At 39.7% G+C, this 23,843-nt stretch overlaps 2 protein-coding genes across 2 annotated transcripts; one reads left to right on the forward strand and one right to left on the reverse strand.

The window, feature by feature from the left end:
• Positions 1–1,138: 1,138 nt before the first annotated feature.
• LOC136357294 (uncharacterized) lies at positions 1,139–12,040 on the reverse strand. The gene is made up of 2 exons (XM_066312360.1): positions 11,574–12,040; positions 1,139–1,146 (listed from the first exon to the last, which is right to left on the reverse strand). The coding sequence occupies exons 1-2, from the start codon at positions 11,929–11,931 to the stop codon at positions 1,139–1,141; spliced, it is 366 nt and encodes a 121-aa protein (XP_066168457.1). The 5' UTR covers positions 11,932–12,040.
• Positions 12,041–20,659: 8,619 nt separating this feature from the next.
• On the forward strand, positions 20,660–22,401 carry LOC107276332 (adenylate isopentenyltransferase 3, chloroplastic). The gene has a single exon (XM_015790849.3). It carries the CDS (start codon positions 20,777–20,779, stop codon positions 21,818–21,820), a length of 1,044 nt encoding a protein of 347 aa, XP_015646335.1. The 5' UTR covers positions 20,660–20,776; the 3' UTR covers positions 21,821–22,401.
• Positions 22,402–23,843: the final 1,442 nt, after the last annotated feature.

A 23,843-nucleotide genomic window follows, 5' to 3' on the forward strand; every position in this document is an offset into this window, starting at 1 on the left:
ATCATATAATTGCAATCAAGCACCTGTGCTGCATGCATATATATATTCTGATTGCAATTCATTTGCAAATGTTAAAACTAGATATGTATGTACATATATCATATATGTGGAGTACATTAACATTAGATTAATTAGAACCATCTATATATCTAACCATCGTGGCAAATTGGTTAGATCAGGGAAGTGAAAAAACTCTAGTAATAATAATAGTAATGTAATGCCATTTTATCAAGCTTGAGGTAATTATCGTGATTTAGGAAAATGATGCATAGATAGAACTATATATATCGATTCTTTGTTTGAATTTTCTAAAAGGTAATTATCATGATTTATATATGTGAACTTTCTATATATATAACCGTTGGAAAAAAATCCCCATGAGCAAAGAAAAAGGGCTAGAAAATGTCATTTGTACATCTCAATATATGCTTCATTGTTTAGTAAAACGTTGTGGAAAAATATATTGTAGCTACATGTTAAGTTGATTCTATTTTTGAATTTTGTCAAAGACAACATGGATTTTACTAGATGGGTACCACACACGTTGTTGCAGGAGAAATGTGTAATAAAATACTCCCTCCGTACCATAATATAAGGGATTTGAGTTTTTGCTTGCAACGTTTGACTACTCGTCTTATTCAAAAAATTTTGAAATTATTATTTATTTTATTTGTGACTTTAAGCACAACTTTTCATTTTTATACTTGCAAAAAAAATTTGAATAAGACGAGTGGTCAAACGTTGCAAGCAAAAACTAAAAATCTCTTATATTGTGGGACGGAGGGAGTAGTAGACATGAGTTTCTTTCTTTACTTACTGTACAATTTGGGAATGAACTTTATAAATATAAATATATAGGATTCATTTGAGAGTGAGACCACGTAATTAAGCATGCACCATGTAGTATTGTAATATGTGTGATGTTTTTCTTCATAGCACAACAAAACAAGACTATCTATTTTAATTTAATACCCCCAAAATTCAAATTGGTACATGAAAATCATAGAGTATATACACTCTAATACTTTTTTTTTCATGTTGCATTCAACATATGAACTTGACCTAGTAGTTCTTACATTCAGAATTTAATAAACATAAAGTTGTATTTGCACAGAGTCTTAATTTTAGTTTTCCTTCATTAAATAGCTGCAAAACTTAGAAGTCATAAATACAAAGTTGTACTCAATTTGGAGCCTCAGTTATATATTTTATCATTTAATAATTGAATAATTTAAAAATTAATAGTTATCAAGTCATCAGTAACTGGACTCATACTTTTTTTGTTTCTTTGATTAAATAATTTAAAACTTTGAAGTAATATACATATGGAGTTGTACTCAATTTGGGCTTTAAAATTTATTTTGTTGAGATTTAAAAATTTCACAGGGAAGAACAAACAAATGCAATATTTAGTTATATCAATTTTGAACTCTTAGTAGTTATAAATATAATTTAAGAAATTCTAACATTGTGCTTATAACTAGTATGTCGTAAGGAACACAAAACTAAGTGGCTATAATTTCGTCCTACCCAAATGGATAATCATATTTGGTCACCAATTTCTTCGATTAACATCGCAACATTCTTAGAGTACCCAATATTAGTACAAGTATTTTTTAAAAAAATAAGAATCATCAACAACAGCTAGCACTGGTGGAGAAACCCTTTGTAGTCCCGGTTCGTAACCCCCCTTTAGTCCCGGTTTCCAAACCGGGAGTACCAATCCGGGACTAAAGATCGCTATCTTTAGTCCCGGGTGAAATAACCGGGAGTAAAGATCGATCTTTAGTCCCGGTTGGTAACACCAACCGGGACTAAAGATCGAGCTGACCTTTTTTTTTTGCATGCCCCTGTTGCTGCATGGTTTATATATATATATATATATATATATATATATATATATATATATATATATATATATATATATATATATATATATATATATATATATATATATATATATATATATATATATATATATATATATATATATATATATATATATAGTAAATTTGTTTGGTGCTCCATGGTGCCCGGGCACCATTGCTGAAATTGAGTATATACCCAATTCAAATGAGTATGAAACTTTTTCAATTACTTAGGTATTAACATTAACTACTTTACTAACTAGTTTAAAGCAAGTTTGAACTGAATTTGAACTTGTTTTTGTTAGATTTTGATTCTAGGTATATAGCATCCATACATATAATTAGTTAGGTATGTAATCATGGATTGTGAAATAAAGTTAAATTTGAGTTGTTTTGTTGATAAGTATAGGTATGAATCAAATTATTATAACTAGGTATATACTCACAATTTGAAAATTTTGAAAAATTTGAGTGATTTTGTGCATTAGATACCATGGTGCCCGGGCACCATGGTGCCCCATATGAGTGTCCTATATATATATATATATATATATATAAACCATGCATATATATGTTTCAATACATATATATGCATACATATATATATATGTATATATATATTATATTATATTATATGTATATACATGCATAATATATATGTATTTATACATATATATGTTATGCAAATGCATATGTATATAGATATATATATGAACAAAATATATTTACATTATAGAAAATGTGTACACATGCATATAGAAACATATGTAGTCATGTATTAATTACAATCCATTATATGTCCTAGCTAGCTACGATTTCGACGTAGTAGTACTCGTTGCTAGCTCAGAAGCTAAGGACCGGTGAATTGTGTTTCCGTCGTAGTAGAATTCACCCTTGGGATCAAGGATTTCTTCGTTGATGAATCCCATGAGTTGTTCTTGAACCGCCGCGATAAATTCCTTGTGTGTGGTCAGGTTATCCCTCATGCGAATAAACTATATGAATGTATGAAATTGATTAGTAATTAAACAAGAAATCGTTACGTAATGAAATTTTGAATTTATTTGTACGTACATCGAGCTCTCTTGTGGTGATGATTTGGTCTGCAAGGCAGTGGCAATACTCGCACACGTAATAGCCACACAAGTTAGTTCCCTGCTTTTGCTTTGCGCACTACAAATAAATGACAAACAACGAGAGATCTAATTAATATACACTTGTATGTATTTGAATCGGAGAAATATAAATGTAGAGCATGTGTACTCACAGGAAATTTGAACTTCCACCTAAGTCTTTCTCTCCATTTGCCGCGGACCAAATGACGGAACCGATACCAAGCCCTACATGGAGTTTAAAGCTATGATTCGTAGTAGCAATTAACATAACAAGATTTTCTTAATTAACAAAGGAACTTATGACGGTACCTGTCTATAAGTTCGAAAACCTTGTCAAACATAGACTCTTTTTTATCCATTGAGTCATATACGTTGACGGTGCAGGCCTCCAGGTCGATGAGTAAAAGCACCCAGTGGAATCTGCAATGTGCGTGGGATGCATTACATATGAAACACTTAGCAAGTTCGTACGGGAATGAAATTTGGTATGTAGGAAGACAGTAAAATTAAACTAACTCTGTGTTGTATGGCAACAGTATGAACGTCTTGTAATGCTGCGCCTTCAGGAGATGGACGAGATTGTCCTCTGTTTCTTGTGGATATTGGTCGAGCATTGCGACGTTTACTTTCCGAGGGTCGATGAATCCAGTATCGAAAACCCTCCGCCGTCGGGCCCTTTGAATCTCCATTCTACAACGATAAAAGGGAGTATATTATTTTCTATGGTCTACTTATATACAAGGACCTAATTAATTAAAGGAGACGTATAGTAAGAAATCTAACTGAACGATATACTTACAAAATCCAGCAACTCATAATAGAGACGTCGAGGGCGTCCAGCTGGTATAGTTCGTAGATTCCCCTGAAATTGATCCAGAGAATGTCATCTCCTTGCAAGAAGTCCGTGTCCCTGATCCTCGCTCCGATCATCTCTCTACCGGTGGCGCTCATCTCCATGTACAGCTGATGGAACTTGTACATTTGTGTGGGTAGGGACTGCAGCAGCTCAGGCTTGACAAGCGGTTTACCGAGTTCGTACATGTATTTCACTTCCGCCTTTTCGATTGGTGCGACTCCTAGCAATTGATCCGTAGTTAGACCGGTGTCAGTAATAAATTGTTCTATCGTCATTTCTTTACCGGTCACCAACGGCTCGATCTCCTGGTTTGGTTGCTCTCCAAGCTGAGGGACTGGTTTGGACTTTTCAGAAGATGCTTTCTTCAGCGTTCGCTCATAGTCCGATAGCTTGATGGCCTCCTTGACAGATGCAGACATACCCCTGAAGAAGTTCCTGACACTGGGGTCTATAGGAATCTTCTTTTCTGGACTTCGAGGCTTGAATTGTCTCTTGACTTCTGATGCAACGTAAGCGTCAAGCTCCTCTTGCGTGCAATCGTACCCCGGGTCCTTATTCTTGGCGGCGTCAACTTTCGCCTTCTTTGTTGCCCTTGTGTGGGCAAGCGGTGGAGCTGGGGAGGCCCTTGACTTTGAAGGTGCCGGAAGAGGAGCTTGCGGGGGAGTAGGTGTAGGAGCACGAGGAGGAGTCGGTGCAGGATCCTGAGGAGGAGTCGATGCTGGAGCCTGAGGTGGAGACGGTGCTGGCGGAGCATGAGGAGGAGACGGTGCAGGATCCTGAGGAGGAGATGGCGGAGCCGGAGGAGATGGTGCACGAGACGCCGCTTGTCGCCCAGGGAGGATGATGTACCGCCTGCGCCATAGAATAATGGCATGGCATGTGTCTCGTAGATGCGTCTCACCGTCTCCTCCAGGGTAATCCAGCTCGAGGTCCTCGTACGCGCCTTCGACCAACTCAACTTCGACCTTGGAGTATCCTGCTGGAATCGGCCTGCAGTGGTAAGTACCTGAAGGGTCCGTTGGGATGGCCATGCCCGACGCCACCTTCATGTTGTGAGAGATTATTTATTAGTAATCAACATATATAAGCAGCAACTAGCGGAATGGCTAAATCTTACCTTTATTGATAAGTTCTTGAAAGGAATATGCAGCTCACATGGTGTCCGCTGAGTGATGTCATCAACGGGACAGGTCGATTCGTCCTGTGTTTGCATGGCGTCCATGCTCTGTGATCCTACCTGCCCCGTTGAGGCGCAGCTGCTACGGTTTCCTGACGGGCTCACCATTGCAGGAGGAATGGTCGGCTGGGGATCATGGGACCGATGTGCGGCCATGCGTTCATCAACCTTCCTTGCCACCTCCTCTTGCATGTTGAGTTCGTAGCTCGATACCCGGAACTCTAGGTCTGCAATCTTCGCCTCGGTATCTCTCTTGCTCCTCATCCGACTCCTGTACGTGTGGATGTCCTCCTTGAAACCAATCTTCCAAGGAATCACCCCTTTCCCTCGAGTTCGTCCTGGATGCTCTGGAGTCTGCAGGGCGAGTGTCAGCTCGTCCCTATCTCTGTCTGGTCGGAACGTGCCCTGAGAGGAGGCTTCCACTGCATCTGTTAGTCGTCGCGCAGCCTCTTGTATCTGATAGCCGAAGACCAGTGAGCCATCAGCTGGGTTGAGCGTTCCACCGTGAGCATAGTACCAGAACTTCGATCGTTCCGGCCAATTGGCTGTTGCCGGTTCGATACCCCTCTCAATCAAGCTAGCCTCCATCTGCTCCCACTTCGGCATCGCGATGCTATAGCCTCCTGACCCCAAGTGGTGATGGTACTTCTTCTTGGCGGCATTTTCTTTGTTTCTTTCCATCATCGCCTGCCCTTGTTCACCTGTCTTATATGCAACGAACTCGTCCCAGTGATCCCTTAGCTTTGGGAATGTGTCGAAGTTCGGTGTCTGCCCCTTCAGTATATACTTCTGGTACAGATCTCCCTTGAAGCTCTGAAACTGTTCTGCCATTTTCTTCAGAGTCCACCTTTTCACTTTGTCCTCTGTACCCGCAGGAAGGGTGAATGTCTCGAGCATTGTGGTCCACAGCATCTCTTTCTCCGAATCTGGGACAAAGCTCTCATGATCTCCGCGTGCCCTTGTTCTTCGCCAGTACACCGTACTGACAGGCACGTTATCCCGCACAACCCAACCGCTGTGACGTACATAGTTCTTGGCGGCTTCGGCCGGGGCACTAGGACGTCCATCTTCTTCCACTTCCGTTATGATGTGCCGACCCTCAAGCTTCTTCGCTGCACCTCGTTGCCCGCGTGCCCTCTTCTGTCCAACGGAGGGTTGACTACCACTAGCCTCCTCCTCCTGGTTCCCCTCCACATCCCTTTCCACGTGCCCCTGCTGGTTCCCCTCCGCATCCCTCTCCACGTTCCCTTCCTCGTTCAAGTACTGGTTTGGATCCTCGTTCCCCTCTTCTTCATTCCAGTACTGGCTGCTTCCCTCCGCGATTGTATCGTACAATATCTGTTCCTCATCGCGGTCAGCCATCTGTTGATACAAGAAACATCTGCTAAGTCACGAGACATTTATGTTTTAACAATCTAAGTCATGTATGCTAAGTGTAAATGTCGTACATTAGAACCCTACACAACCTTACGTGCTAAGTCTAATTACAAATCGTGATATAAGCTAAGTCTAGGTGACGTATATTATACAACCCTAGCTAGTAAATAATTATATACTAAGTCTAATTACAAATAAAATAATCTTATATTAAAACTCAAATAATATTACATGCTAAGACTAAAATAGTCATGTATATGCTAAGTGTTTCGTGCGTATATGCTAAGTCTAATTAAGACTACAATAGTCAATTGCTACTTTTCGCACCAATTCCGTAGTCAATAATTACATACCAAGTCTAATTACAAATAAAGTAATATTATATTAAAACTCAAATAATATTACATGCTAAGACTAAAATAGTAATGTATGCTAAGTGTTTCGTGCGTATATGCTAAGTCTAATTAAGACTACAATAGTCAATTCCTAGGAGTCGCACCAATTCCGTAGTCAATAATGTCATACTAAGTCTAATTTGCAATAAAATAATCTTATATTAAAACTCAAATAATATTAGAACACTACACAATCTTATATGATAAGTCTAATTACAGGTCTAATAATCTTAATTAATTGCATTACAAATATAACAATCATTTATATTATTACGTCACTTGCCTGCTCCAATTTCTTCTAGGGCTAGCTCTTCCACTCAGGCTTGACGGACGACTCCGACAACACGTCTTTTCTGCAAGATAAAAAAAATGTATTAGGATAAATGCGAAGTAACATATATATATATATATATACACACATATATATATACATGTATATACACATATATATATACATGTATATATATATATATATACATGTATATATATATATATATACATGTATATATATATATATATACATGTATATATATATATATACATGTATATATATATATATATATATACATGTATATATATATATATATACATGTATATATATATATATATACATGTATATATATATATATATACATGTATATATATATATATATACATGTATGTATATATATATATATATATATATATATATATATATATATTGCATTTCACGTTAACGTTCGTCCTCGTTCGTTCGCTCGTTCACGTTCCCTAGCTCGTTCACGTTCGTTCCCTCGTTCTCGCTTGTCTTCGTTCGATCGTTCTCGTTCTCGCTCTCGTTCGTTCGATCGTTCTCGTTCTCGTTCACGTTGTCGCGGCAACGTACGTTGACGTGTTCGTTCTCGCTCTCGTTCATTCGATCGTTCTCGTTCTCGTTCGTTAACGGCGGTGTGGCGGCATCGGGACAGCGGTTGGCGCGGCGGCGGCGTGGCGTTGTGGGGCCGTGGCGGCGGCGGCGTGGCGTGGCGGCGGTGGCGTGGCGTGGCGTGGCGGCGGCGGCGTGGCGTGGCGGCGGCGGCATTGCGCGCGCGGCGGCGAAGGCGGCGGCGGCGTGGCGACGGCGGCGGCGGCGTGGCGTTGGCATGCGGCGGCGGCGTTGCGCGGCGTCGAAGGCGGCGGCGTGGCGCGTCGTCGTCGTGGCGCGGCGTCTCGTGGCGGGCGGCGCGACGGAGAGAGATCGAGATCGGAGAGATCGAGATGCATGAAGGGAGATCTGGCGGCGGCGGCTCTCACCCCAGAGATGCGGCGGCAGCGGAGGAGGCGGAGGCGGCGGCGAGGACGACGAGCTCGAGACGACGGCGAGATACGGCGGCGTCGGCGCGGGGATTTGCCCTAGGCAGTGGCGGCGAAGGAGAGAGGCCGAGAGAGATCGATCGGCCGAAAACGTTTAAGTGTTGGTGAAGAAGACGAGGGCGCACCGGGAATATATATACCCCTGGATCTTTACTCCCGGTTGTTCTCAACAACCGGGACTAAAGACCGGGACTAAAGAGTTGAGAACAACCGGGAGTAAAGAAAAGATCTTTACTCCCGGTTTTTGAGAACAACCGGGACTAAAGATATCTTGATATCTTTAGTCCCGGTTGTTGAGAACAACCGGGAGTAAAGAAAAGATATTTACTTCCGGTTGTTCTCAACAACCGGGACTAAAGATATCTTTAGTTTCGGTTGTTCTCAACAACCGGGAGTAAATATCTTTTCCCGCTATTTCGAAATTCTTTTTAAACCCGGTTAGGGTTAAGAACCGGGACTAAAGATTATAGCACTGCATATGATTTTCGCTTACATATGTGTTTATAAAATAGAAGTTAATGCATCAACATTATTTAAATTACAAAGATTAATGACAATTACTTCGAAAAATTATTTTTGGCTGTAATAAATTAAGTGGATAAATCGTAATAAGCAAATATAATTAATAAAAATTCCAATAATCATATATACTTAGCATATATATATGAATGATATTATTATATTGGTAAAAACTCTAATTAAGATATGTATGTACATACTGCATGATTTAAAATTAATAAAAATTGTAATCATCATATGTACTTAGCGTAGGAATTATATTAAATTAAATGCTAAAAACTCTAATTAACATATGTAAATGCCACATGCATGATTTTAACCTTTTAAAAATTCGAATAGTCATATATAAGTAGCATATGAAAGATAGTAAATTAAATTGTGAAAAACTCTAATATATGAATGATAGTTTTAAAAATATATTAAATTTAATACTTTTAAAAATTCTCCAGTCAATTATAATTAGCATATGAATGATAGTAAATTAAATGTTAAAAACTCTAATTAACATATGAAATTGCCACTTGCGTGATTTAAAACTTTTAAAAATCCTCTAGTCAATTATAATTAGCATATGAATGCTAGTAAATTAAATGTTAAAAACTCTAATTAACATACATATGAAATTGCCACCTGTGTGATTTAAAACTTTTAAAAATTGTAAGTATCACATATAACTAGCATATACATGATTTAAACTTGTTGAAACCTCTAATAATCGTGCGTAATTAACATATGCCATACATCAATTTATTTATATGGATAATCAATACATCCAAAATAGTTTACATCGTGTACACAATAATTACGGCACGTACTTTCTCCTCACTATTGTTCCCTCCTTGTGATCGCTGCGTGAGTAAGGGGTGTCTTCATTTGATAGGAGGATGCTAGGGTCAATCGTCACCGTGAAAGGGGGTTGCCCATCCAACTGATCGTAATCCTCGTCAGTCTTGTCCTCAACTCCGACGATTTTTCTTTTGCCTGGGAGAACCACTTGACGCTTAGGCTCATCAGGCCCTCTGCCCTTCTTTCCTTTGCTAGACATGTCCTTCACGAAAAAGACTTGCGTTACATCATTGGCAAGGACAAAAGGTTCGTCCGAGTATCCAACCTTGTTAAGGTCAACAGTTGTCATCCCACTGTCATCAATCATTACGCCTCCACCAGTCAACCTAACCCATTGGCACCGGAACAGAGGAACCTTGAGAGGACCATAGTCAAGTTCCCATATATCCTCGATGGCACCGTAATACGTGGCAGTTGTTCCATCGTGTCCCATGGCATCGACACGAACAACGCTGTTTTGGTTCGTGCTCTTCATGTCTTGGGCTCTCGTGTAGAATGTGTACCCATTGATCTCATATCCCTGGAATGTCGCGATCGACCCAGACGGTCCCCTCGCCAGGAAGGCAAGTTGTTGGTTGATCGACTCGTTACCCATGAGATGTTGTCGTAGCCACGCGGGGAAAGTATCAATGTGATGCCGTGTAATCCATGCATCGGACTTACCGATGTTCCTTGCGCGAACTAGAGCCAAGTGCTCCTCGATGTAAGGAGCTACCAATGAAGAGTGTTGCAGAACAGTGAAATGGGCTTTACGGAATAAATTGTTGTCTACCGTCGTTATTGCTTTCCTTCCGAGAGTTCCCTTTCCCCGTAGTCTCCCTTCATGGCGTGATTCAGGTACCCCGATTGGGCGAAGGTCTTCGATAAATTCTACGCAAAATTCGATGACCTCCTCTGTTCCATAACCCTTGGCGATGCTTGCCTCTGGACGAGCACGGTTACGAACATACTTCTTCAGAACGCCCATGTACCTCTCGAAAGGAAACATGTTGTGTAGGTACATAGGCCCGAGAATACGGATCTCTTTCACAAGGTGACAAAGCAGATGCGTCATTATATTGAAAAATGAAGGTGGAAATATCAGCTCAAAACTGACGAGACATTGCACCACTTCATTCTGAAGGGCTTCTAATCTATCCGGATCGATGACCTTCTGCGAAATTGCGTTCATGAATGCACATATCTTTGTTATTGTTGCCCGGACATTGTCTGGAAGGATACCCCTTATTACAACTGGTAGCAGTTGTGTCATCAACACGTGACAGTCATGAGACTTTAGGTTTGTGAACTTCTTCTCCTTCGTGCTTATTATTCGCTTGATATTCGTGGAGTATCCAGACGGTACCTTTATGCTCTCCAAGCATTCAAACATACTTTCCTTCTCTACCTTGCTAAGAGTGTAGCTGGCTGGACTCAAGTAATGGCTTCCTTTCTCCTTTGGTTCCGGCTGAAGGTCGCCGCGTTGTTCCATATGCTTCAGATCATTACGTGCTTCCAGTGTATCTTTCGACTTTCCGTATACACCTAGGAAGCCAAGAAGGTTTACGCAAAGGTTCTTAGTGAGGTGCATCACGTCGATTGCGTGGCGTACGTCCAAGAATTCCCAATATGGTAACTCCCAAAATATAGAGTTCTTTTTCCACATCGCCGCGTGACCATCTTCGCTCTCTATATGCTGGCTTCCAGACCCCTTTCCGAACACTACTTTAAGATCTTTAACCATAGCAAACACTGTTTTCCCGCTGCGATGTTTAGGCTTCGTACGGTGGTCGGCCTTATGTTCGAAGTGCTTGCCTTTCTTCCGTACCGGGTGGTTTGCTGCAAGGAATCGACGATGACCCATGTATACAACCTTCCTACAGTGCTTAAGATACGTACTTTCTGTTTCATCCATACAGTGAGTGCAAGCCTTGTACCCCTTGTTGGACTGTCCGGATAGGTTGCTAAGTGCAGGCCAATCGTTGATGGTTACGAACAGCAGCGCTCGTAGGTTAAACTCCTCCTGTTTGTCCTCGTCCCACACGGGGACACCTTCCTTCTTCCACAACTGTTTAAGATCTTCGACCAGTGGTCTTAGGTACATGTCGATGTCGTTACCAGGTTGCTTGGGGCCTTGAATAATAATCGGCATCATTATGTACTTCCTCTTCATGCATAGCCAGGGGGGGAGGTTGTAGATACACATCGTAACGGGCCAAGTGCTATGGCCGCTGCTCATCTCTCCAAAAGGATTCATGCCATCCGTACTCAAACCAAACCGTATGTTTCGTGCGTCCTTTCCAAATTCTTTAAATTTTCTGTCGATGTTTCGCCACTGCGAACCATCGGCGGGGTGTCTCAGCATCCCGTCCTGTTGACGCTCTTCAGCGTGCCATCGCAACATTCTAGCATTCCCCTTGTTCCTGAACAAACGCCTTAGCCGTGGTATTATAGGGAAATACCACATCACCTTAGCAGGAATTCTCTTCTTTGTTAGCTGCCCGTCAACTTCTCCTGGATCGTCCCGTCTAATCTTGTATCGTAGTGCTTTGCAAACAGGGCATGCTTCTAGGTTCTCATACTCCTCACCGTGATATAGGATACAATCGTTCGGACATGCGTGAATCTTATGAACTTCCAGTCCTAACGGGCAGACTATCTTCTTAGCCTCGTACGTTGTCTCAGGCAATTTGTTTCCCCCCGGAAGAATGTTCTTAATGAGTTTCAATAAATCGCCAAATGCCTTGTCACTAACCCCATTTTTTGCCTTCCATTGCAACAACTCCAGAGTGGTATCCAACTTTTTGTGCCCCTGCTCGCAACCTGGGTACAACGAAGTTCTGTGGTCTTCCAACATCTTGTCCAATTTATGGGCCTCCTTTTCACTTTCGCAGTCCTCCCTAGCGTCCTGCAACATCTGACCAAGATCATCCGCAACGTCGTTACCATCAGCAGCTATTTCCTCCTCGCCCGTTTGATTTCCTTCAAATCCAACATACTGAGCAAAGTCCGGAATATTGTCGTCTTCCACTTCATCTTCTTCCATTTCAACACCTTGCTCTCCGTGGGATGTCCAACAATTATAGCTTGGCATGAACCCCGACTCAAACAAGTGGAAATGAATAGTCCTGGATACAGAATACTCCTTCTGATTCTTACACTTATTGCATGGACAACAAATAAAACCCCTTTGCCTGTTAGCTTCGGCCACTCTCAAAAAATAGTGCACGCCGTCAATAAACTCTTTGGACCGCCGGTCAGCGTACATCCATTGCCGATCCATCTACATGAGTCAAAAAAACCGCACACAAATAATTATTCTTACAATAATGACAGTCATACAATAATTATAAGATATCTTTATTCATACAAAAATCATAAAATATTACACCAAATAATTCTTAAAAACTATTTGTAAAGTTTTAAACTAATTTTAATGTGTTTTACTTCTTTTAATTTTCATTTTAGTTTGTTTTCTATTATTTAAGATTAACTTTCACTAGAGTTTTCCTTCTCAACTATTTTATAAAACCTTGTTTAGCAAATGAACTAAATTTCTATATATTCTTTCTTCCCCACACACATTTTCTCTCTCATCAACTTACAACTAAATTTTGGAGACAAAAAAAGTGTGCAAAACATAGGTGCAAATGTAGTATGACAAAAAAAAACATTGGAGGATGAAGTTGCAAACCTTTTAGGCACCTCCGATTTGTATGTAATCACCAAAATAAATTCAATAGAAATTTTGGCATGACCTCCCCTCTTTTTTGAAGTAATTTTGAAGCTTGCTCGGGCAGCTGGAGGAGGAAGAAGACATATATATAGGGGTGGGACTTTAGTCCCGGTTGGTAGCACCAACCGGGGCTAAAGATCACCGGGATCATTAGTCCCGGTTGGTATTACCAACCGGGACTAAAGTTAAGATCTTTAGTCCCGGTTGGTAACACCAACCGGGGCTAAAGATCACCGGGATCTTTAGTCCCGGTTGGTAAGTTAAGATCTTTAGTTCCGGTTGGTGTTACCAACCGGGACTAAAGATCTTAACTTTAGTCCCGGTTGGTAATACCAACCGGGACTAATGATCCCGGTGATCTTTAGCCCCGGTTGGTGCTACCAACCGGGACTAAAGTTAAGATCTTTGGTTCCGGTTGGTGTTACCAACCGGGACTAAAGATCCCGGGGGGGCCTGACAGGTCCTGACAGCATTCGAACCGGGACTAAAGATGATGTTTAGTCCCGGTTGGTAACACAAACCGGGACTAAAGATCAAATATGCCCGTTTCCCTTTTGAACCGGGACTAAAGATCATCTTTAGCCCCGGTTTTTATTGCATCCGGGACTATTGTGGAAATCGGCCGACCGACGAAAGATGGTTTCTCCACCAGTGTAGTGCCAATTTGTCCTATTGTTGTCACGGTTTCCAAACCCACGATCGAGATAGAAAATACATGCCAAATGAGTTTATTTGCGAGTTTTTTTTAAAGGACAGCATGATTCTTAGGTTATTATGTACAAACTCATTTGACCAACATAAAGGCTCACATTTAGTGCATCCCTCTTTCATACTAGCAATAAGGTATCTGGGGCATCTGCTAGCTAGCCCACTGTTTTCTGCAATGCATGGAGCATCTTTGTCCTTGGCACTTTTTGCCCACATTATCATAACTCTTAATTCCTAAATTAACAGACCAAAAGCAAACATCTTCCAATTAACAGCCTAAGATGTGCCCTTCAGACTTATGGAAACACATGATGCATGTAGGGCTTGTCCTCTCTGACCTAGCTAGCTTAATTAGTGTGATGTGATTATGTTCCTGGGGCTAGCTAGGACTGTACTTATTAATCCTAATATCTTTTTCCTGTGGTGTACATTGCTTTGGCACTATGTGCATTAGATCTGATTAATCAAAAGCTATCATGTTTTATAGTATATATGTAGCTTAAGTGTGATCTGTTGGCGCCAACCGTACGAGTTAATTGATTATATATATATTCATTCTGCAGCTGTACCGTATCCCATTGTCAATTTTAAATAATATAGCACAAAATTAAAGTCAGTGCCTTGATCAACTGGGGAGTTGCATGCAGTTAGCCTTTTTGTTGGGACAACCAATCCTCACTCATAAGCCACATGGTTAGTCCTCGTTACCCCGGCCGCAAACGGTTTCTTTCAGAAAAGTTAGGGTTTGTTTTGGACAAGTAGGATTAGCAGTAGTACATTGCAATTGCTCTTTAAATTGATCAACAATCGAAAGTTCCTACGAATCATACGTATTCCATGTCTGACTAAATATACGCTTCAGTTAGTGCTTTAATAATTTGTAAGAATTTCAAAAGGAATGTTATGCATGTCTATATAAAGTTACGGTCGAGCTGCAAGGGATTGTGGGCTATCTCAGAAGCGGAACCAATAAATTTTTAGAGCCATACTGAAACCCTCACTAATAGTCGCTACCATTGTCAAACGCTGTTGACATGGTTGATTTACCTATATCGAATCCTTCATTGTGCGTCAGCGGTCGACGATAGCTGGAGTGTATAACCTAGGTCTATCTATATATCTCTCCATAAACTAACTGTGATCTAGCCAGCTAACTATTGAACTTTTGTCTTATAACGGACACAAACAGAGAGTACTTATTATTCATTGATAATATATAAAATAGGAAAAATATATATGTATTTCGGCCCGTACATGTGATCTTGCTTGCAAGTATATTTGGATTTCAGAATCTTCAGGAAACGCTAAAAATATGTGGGTTTCAGTCCTACTAAATCTTATGGCTTGTCAATCCCAAAAAGTTGCTAGCTAGCTAGCGCTAGAGCTTAATTCGATCGTGCCTACACGATCAATGACTAGCTCGCGAAATATCTACCTGCAGTTCTTGATCTCCCTGTTATTTATCTAGCTATCAGGTTTTTGTTTTCGATAATAATTAAATTTAAATTAAATTATCCATCAGGTTGATGTAGATTAATTGTTTTTGTGCAGTTCATACATATCTTGGGAAAGATACGAGCAAAATCTAAATATGTATCATGCTCGTGGGCTCGTGGCTTCGAGAAGAGAGGAATTTAGTTAATTTTGTGTCGGTTCAGGGATTTCAGCACGCAACGCAAGGCTTAGCTGTGATCTACGCGGGAAAGGGAAAAAAAGGCTAATTTTGTTGTTATACGCGTCTAAGCTCAGTCGTCCTAAGCATTGACTCGCATCGCTTTCATTTATTTTTAAACCATACAAGGTTAAATATTTGTCCATAGGGTTAATTAAGTCATAGTTTTGATCAATCAAGACAATTTCTCTTGAGTTTTCGCGATAGATTTTTCTTAAAATTAAGACTCTAGGTTTGGCCCTTGCTCGTACATTAATATGATGAAAACCTTCAGTTACAGAAAAATTTGATGCCGACAAACTAGTTTTTACCACCAATTTGAAAACAAAAATTCAAATGAACAGCACTGATATTGGATTAAATTTCAAAGGAGGGGAAACTACACAAATGACCTTTTTTTTCCCTCTTATCAAAAATAAACTTATCTGTTTTTTAGTCAACTTCAACCAAATTTGAAAAAAAAATTCCTTGGATAGAGTAGTGAAATTATGCTTTAAATTAATTCATCAAAGGTGATTAAAATTCATGTCAAATTTTAAATTTTGGTTTGCAAATTAGGAGTCAAGTAATTGCACTTCCTATTTTTCTGGGATGAAACTGTTATGCAATTATGCTTTTAAGCTAATACTTATCATATAAGTGAAGGACGACATAGGTCCTGTTTGAATCATCCGGACTAGCCCTCCGGAATCTTACTATTTAGAAGTATTAAACGTAGATTACTGACAAAACCAATTTCATAACCCTTAGGCTATTTTCCGAGACAAATCTAACGAGGTATATTAATCCATGATTTGCTACCGTGATGCTACAGTAATCATCCGCTAAACATAGATTAATATATCTCATTAGATTCGTCTCGGAAAATAGCCTAAGGGTTATGAAATTGGTTTTATCAGTAATCTACGTTTAATACTTCTAAATAGCAAGATTCCGGATGGCTATTTAATAGCCCAGAGGATCCAAATAAGGCCATAGTAATGTCACTCAGGGTATATAAGGGATAATACAATCAACTAACAATAAGGGTATAGATGGGATAAAAATAAAAACTCAGGGTATATAAGGGATAAGACAATTCAAAACTTAGGGGCACATATGGAATTTTCATAGTTTTCAAAATGATTTTATTTTAATTAATTTAATTTCATTTCCAAACTATAGACAATATTTCTGGATTTAATATTGAACTGAGAGTAAATATCAAAATGCAAATATTTTTATTTTACTATTTAATATGGATTTTTCAGTTATTCTTCAATTATATTAGCCATGTACCTTTTTTTTATGACAGAAGCATAACTTCTAGTTTCTATATCATATTTGTATAGATGAGGATTTGAACCCACCAATTTATGAGCAGAGTCATGCAACAACAACTCTAATACCACGCCACTGCATTGGTGCATTCAAAATAATTTCACTTCAAATTCAAGATGATTCGCTACTCCTTTTATTTCATATTATAAGTCGTATAATTTTTTTGTCAGCCAAACTTCCAAGTTTGTAGAAAAGTATACGAATATTTTCAATAAAAATAAACATATTATCATAATATATTTAATATTAAATTTAATGAAACTAATTTGGTGTCGTAGATGTTGCTAATCTTTTCTACAATAAACTTGGTCAAATTTAAAGAAATTTTAAGAAAAAAGTCAAACGACTTCTAGTACGAACCGAATAGAGTATTATTTTTTTGTATGTGGAGCCCATTGTTTTGCATTTAGACCATGACACCATGTACCTTTGAAAAAGGATAAGATCTGTGAAGCTTGTCTCAATTAAGTTCAAAAGCATCACAGGTAGTTTAAACTTAGAAACAAAAAGCAAAGGACGTTTGCTCTGAAAAAAAAATCTGAAGCAAAGGATGTTAGGAAAAAGAAGAAAAGGAGAGAGCTATCACGCCGTGTGCCGTCGTACTATCAGATCCACTTGCGTAATAACCTATGATTAACCCCACCATTAGCACCATTTCGCCGCATACAAGCAGCTGCTAAAAGTTGGGTTAGCCGCACGCACTACACCACACCACCGCTCATGCATGCATGCCCCTACTTGCACCATATATATAATTAATTATATTGATGGATTATCTCCTCTAATCAAAGTGAAAAATATGTACTCCCTCTATTTTATAAATGTACGATACCATTGGCATTTTAACAGCGTTTGATCATTCATCTTATTCAAAATCTTTTACAAATATAGAAATATTTAAATCATACTTAAAAAACATTTGATAATAAATCAAGTCACAACAAAATAAAAAATAATTACTTAAGTTTTTTTAATAGGATGAATGATAAAACTTATCTAAAAAAGTGAATGACGTAATATATTGAAAATCGGAGGGAATATATATTTACAGTTGATTGATCGACAAGCCGCAGGGGAAAAGAAAAACAACTTTTTTTCTTAAGAGAAAAATAAATTTACATGCTGTTGTATGATTGTAAAAATACATAATTACTAGCTTCCATGGTCGTCTCAATCTGGTGCAAATGGTTAATTAACTCGTCTAAAAAAGTTAAATAACTACCTAATCCAACAATCTTTTTATCTAGGATTTTCAAAAAATAGGATAACATCCACACCTCAAATAATGGTCTTATATATCTGAGCTAAAGTGATATAACTAATTAAGAGCATTTCTAACAATCGTGCCCCTATGTTTATAGGACGACATAAAAATACCTCCAGCTCCAAGCAACCGTTCGAAATTATTTTTCTCTTATGTTTCAACATGAACGCCATATTCATGTAACTAAAATAACGCAGACACGTACACACACTACTTACAACAAAAGTATTTCCAGGCGGGCAAAAATGGCCTTCCTAGGCGGGCCGGCATTCCGCCTGTAGACAATCATTTGGAAAAATAGAATATCTTCCCAGGCAGGCGACCGGTCCGCTTGGGAAAATGTTTTTCCCAGGCGGCTGGGACCTAGTCCTATCCGCCTGGAAAGATTAGAAAAGCCCACCCGAAATGATATGATAGGATCGCTTGGGAAAATAGCACCAAAAATTGAAATAGCTGCAAATTTTATATTAATATTTTTTAATAATGTTGTAATTAATTAATTAATTCATAAGTAATGATAGTAAGTAATGAACATTCGATAATGACATGTATTGCATTCAAAGTATTATACGAAAAATTTGTACATTAATTTATATTGTTCACTTCAAATACACACTGCCAAATGTAACTAATAAACACGTCGTGGCATCACGTTACTCTACTCCCGAAGGGCCTTGAATTCATGGCTTATAGCCAGGATGCTGTCTGGGTCGAAGAACTTGTCTAAGACATGACAACACTCGCGGTGGATGAAGTGGCAGAGGTCCCGCTGTACATTTTTAATGCTCGTACACCTGCCTAAAAACTAGTACAAAAGCAGAAATGACATGGATGAAATTAAACTTGATGCTGAACCTTCTGGTATAAACACACGGAGGAACAAGAGATTAAGTGATTAACACATACGAGAGGCAAGATGATGGACACACCCACAGGATCGCCTTGCCGATCGATGGCACGCCGTCCGACCAGGTCGATGGAGACCCAGAAGCCGGCCAACAACTAATGCCATAGAAAAATTTTACAGCCTAGAGACAAACATATTTGAAAAAATTTTAGATATATATTTTCAAACCATAGAGTTTCCCGGATGGTTATGGATCCACCCCTGGCAACAGGACAAGTCATCTAGATGGAGAGTAAAAAGTCGCGCGAGGACGAAGCTGATGAACCTCGTCTTTTTTTTTCTTAACCTGAAAAACAACTAGTATGTACAACTAAAGTTGCATTTAGGGTTATTATATCCTTGTTAGTATTGATTTCAAATGAAAGTTATCAGTGGTAAATAAGAAAAAGTTGTACAAGAATATCTGGAATGGCTTCATTGCCTTTAATAATTGACAATGACAATCAAGAAAAGAAAAAAAAAGATAACATTTCTAGGTGTTCACAAACTCACGAAGAGTGTCGACAAGTTTGCAACAACATGTATTTGAAATCGGAGAAAGTACTCTCTCTATACTAAAATAATTTTTTTTTAAATTTTATCATTTGTTCTAAAATAAATTTACTTTTATCACCTTATTTACCCTAATTGATGCACCAATTGAAAGCTTATTATTTAAATATCTCTTACCTACCTATCCACTAATATACTATACTTTCTTATTAACTAGATAATGTATCGCACTTTGCTATGAGATATATGTTAGTTATTGAAGATACAATAAAATAATTTGGATTGAAATATTATGAAAATGATTTGAGAATGATGATTTAGCATGTGTATGTTTAGTTTTAGAATGAAATAAGTTGTAGATATAATTACTACGTGCTTGCATGTTGAACTTTGTGTGTTTTATAGGTTGATGTGGCATGCTTGCATGCAGATTTTAGGAGTGCTAATAAATACTCCCTATATTTGCATGTTGAGTTTTAGGTGTTTAGTGGATATTAGCTTTATACAAAGAAGAGATAAAGAGCACTTCGTTTTTTTCCTCTGATAATTTGAAATCCATTGGCTAAAGATGAAGTTATTTTAGATGGAGGTAGTACTTTTTTTATCTGATAGTGCACTACATCTCTCTACCTTGTGCATTTGTTTTCATTCTTGTTTTTCATTCTTGTGGTCCTCTACATAAAAGATGTTACGTAGTCTCTATCGACACTAAGGATTTCTTTGGAGAAGCTTCTAGCAGCTACAACTATATTAAAAATCTCTAACTTTTTGCTATATATTTTGAATCTCTAGCTCCCTAAGCAGTATAGATTCTCGCTCCAAATTTTAAGAGTTAGTACATGTAAAATTTAGAAATAAACTAGTAGCTAAAAGCAGCGGAGCTTCGATCTCTCAAGATTCTCATAAGTTATTTCTTAGAATCTATAATTCCCCAAATATAGCATATATGTTTTTAGTAGATGGCTAAACTTATACTTTATGCCTCAAATTAAAACTCGTTAATTCTGTTGAGTATCTTTGTTGTTTGTTCTCCACTTGGTTTTGGTTAGCTAACTCCATATAAATACACATCCAAACACACCCACAAGACAGCAACCAACTCCAAGCTTGCTAACTAACAAAGCATCTTGAATTCCTCTTGACCAAGTAGTTAAGTAGCTAAGCTAATTAGTGGTCTAACTTTGAACACAACACAACAAAACACACACACATCATGGCCACGTCACTATCCTTGGCGCCCAAACCCGCCGCCGTCGCCGTCGCCGCCGCCGCCATCCCGAGGCTTGTTCCGCCGCCGTCTATCGACATGTCGGCGCTGTCGCCGCCGCCGCCGCTCGTCAGCGTCAGCAGGAGCATGGTAGCGAAGCACAAGGCCGTGGTTGTGATGGGCGCGACGGGGACGGGGAAGACGCGGCTCGCCGTCGACCTCGCGCTCCAGTTCGGCGGCGAGGTGATCAACGCCGACAAGCTGCAGCTGCACCGGGGGCTCGACGTGGCCACCAACAAGGCCACCGCCGACGAGCGCGCCGGCGTGCCGCACCACCTGATCGGGGTGGCGCACCCGGACGAGGAGTTCACGGCCGCGGACTTCCGCCGCGCCGCGTCGCGCGCCGCCGCCGCGGTCGCCGCGCGCGGCGCGCTGCCCATCATCGCCGGCGGCTCCAACTCCTACATCGAGGAGCTCGTCGACGGCGACCGCCGCGCGTTCCGCGACCGGTACGACTGCTGCTTCCTGTGGGTGGACGTGCAGCTCCCCGTGCTCCACGGCTTCGTCGGCCGCCGCGTCGACGACATGTGCGGCCGCGGGATGGTCGCCGAGATCGAGGCGGCGTTCGACCCGGACCGCACCGACTACTCCCGCGGCGTCTGGCGCGCCATCGGCGTGCCGGAGCTCGACGCGTACCTCCGCTCGTGCGCCGCCGCCGGCGGCGAGGAGGAACGCGCGCGGCTGCTGGCCAATGCCATCGAGGACATCAAGGCGAACACCCGCTGGCTGTCGTGCCGGCAGCGCGCCAAGATCGTGAGGCTAGACCGCCTATGGCGAATCCGCCGCGTGGACGCCACGGAGGCGTTCCGGCGGCGCGGCGGCGCCGCCAACGAGGCGTGGGAGCGGCACGTCGCCGCGCCGAGCATTGACACCGTGCGATCCTTCCTCCACGGCGAATTCACCACCGCCGCCGAAACTACGGCGGCGCCGGTGCCGCCACCGCCGTTCCTCCCCATGTTTGCTCTCGCCGCGGCGGGCGCCGGCGTCTAAGCTCAGCTCAGCTCGAAACGACAGTAAAAATTTTAAAAAACTTGCAGAGATGGATGGGGAGCTTAATAAGTGTGAAGTGAAGGTAATTAAGAAGAAATTAACCACTGTTTGATGTAATGACATTGATATTGACCAGGCCAAAAAAGGGAGAGAAAAAGAGCAGCAGATGTGGAGGAGTGTACCATCTGTGGACTGAGAGTGACCCTTCCGATTAGGGATGGACATTGGTCGATCCACAAGAACTTCTTGACCCACTCTGATTCAGCTAAATGAACTAATTTATACGATTGGAGTTTTGAAAATAAATTTAGTTCATATAGCTAAACTAGGATGGTTAAGGAGTATTCGTGGGTCGGCCCACTCTAACCCCTAGCTACTTTGGATCACAGGATTTTATGGCGGTATTTTCACTTTACAAATTAGTATGAGATCTTTATAAGGTTGTTGTGCATTGCATATGTAAATGCGATGGTCTAGTAGGGTATGAATGTCGGGCCTCTGTATGATTCTGTTGAGAGTGATTAATATTAGTTTTTCTTTGTTATTTATTTGAACTACAATAAAAAAATACGGTTGTGTGATTGAGCTAGTGTTACCCAACCTTCACCTTAATTCTGCTTATTCTGGATTGTTTATTCATCTTACTTGGAAATATTAATTTGTGAGTGAGATGATCTGATGATGAATGTAATAATTATTTGAGGTGATTGAGTATTGATCTTGTTATCTATATATTGTGTTTTGTATTATCAGATTATACAACTAGCTAGTTTTTTTTCAATTGATCGAGATATATAACTCCTATAGCTAGTTGACCTATATGGGAAGCTAGGCTAGCTAGCTTGTCTGTATTGCTAACATAAATGTGAATACATGATAATTACATGTTGATTGAAATAACTCTCAGATAAAGAAACTAATTAAATAAGCTAGTAGTGCACATGATTTTGATAATGAAGGCAAATTTGGCTAATGTGCACTGCGCTGGTTGATATTTTCTGATAGTAATCAAGAATATATTGGTGCTAGTGGGCACCATGAATTTGTGCCAGTTGCTAACACAAATGGATCGAGGCCAGCTAACAAGAATATATAAAACACCTGAGCTTCAACCTTAGTAGCATGCATGCAGTTGATTTAATTATCATCATTGTAATATCTTGTAATATGACCTTTTCAACTTAATCATGAAAAAAAATTCCTTCAAGAAACTAGTAAGTGACATCGTTGCACATCTGGAGAAGTCCATCGATCAACTTGAAGTGCATTCACAGTTGCACAAGCTAAATCTGAATTATGGTTCCTAGGCTAATATATAATTCGAAAATACCTTCTTTGAAAAAAAACTAACACAACTTTTGGTAAATATGAAAATGCATAGCATGGTATTAAAATTTTCAGAATATTCAATATTAAATTTATACCACTTCTTAACCAATTTAATTAGTTCTGCTGGTTTCATGAATATTTTTAGGCATATTCTGAGTGGATAAAAATATTAAAATCTAGGCAGTGATATAAAATAATTTATCAATAATATCGTTCATTAAATTAATAATTTTGCAGTGTGGAAGAAGGTGATGCTGTAATGCATGAGGAAAAATGGGTCCCCCTATCCTCCGGTAAGAAAATTCCTTAAGATAAAGCATCATATATAAATATGTTGATTTAGAAAATATAATAATTTTAAATTGTAGCCAATTATATACACATATCCGATACAAATTCTAACAATAATTATTAGGTTGGTAAAATGAATTCATCAGACATATATTAGCCGTCGGACATATGTTGTGGTTAGTTTATGTTTCAGTAAGCTTTTAAACAAAATAGGCGAATTCTAAGAGATTGCATGAAAACCACCTTTTTGAAACAAAGTAAAGCCTATAAACCACCTTAGCCCGATCGACATGTTCTAATGAATGAGCTATGGCTACAAATATATAACTGTTCTATTAGGAACCATATTCTGGAAATATATTAAATTAAGTTCCCTCTTTTACCTAGCTAGCATGGAATCACA

The sequence above is a fragment of the Oryza sativa genome, chromosome 7 (genome assembly GCF_034140825.1).
Source record: "Oryza sativa Japonica Group chromosome 7, ASM3414082v1".
Taxonomy (NCBI): domain Eukaryota; kingdom Viridiplantae; phylum Streptophyta; class Magnoliopsida; order Poales; family Poaceae; genus Oryza; species Oryza sativa.

Coding starts and splice junctions, on each gene's coding strand:
- LOC107276332 (XM_015790849.3), top strand. CDS start 20,777: ATGGCCACGTCACTATCCTTGGCGCCCAAACCCGCCGCCGTCGCCGTC.
- LOC136357294 (XM_066312360.1), bottom strand. CDS start 11,931: ATGTGGTATTTCCCTATAATACCACGGCTAAGGCGTTTGTTCAGGAAC.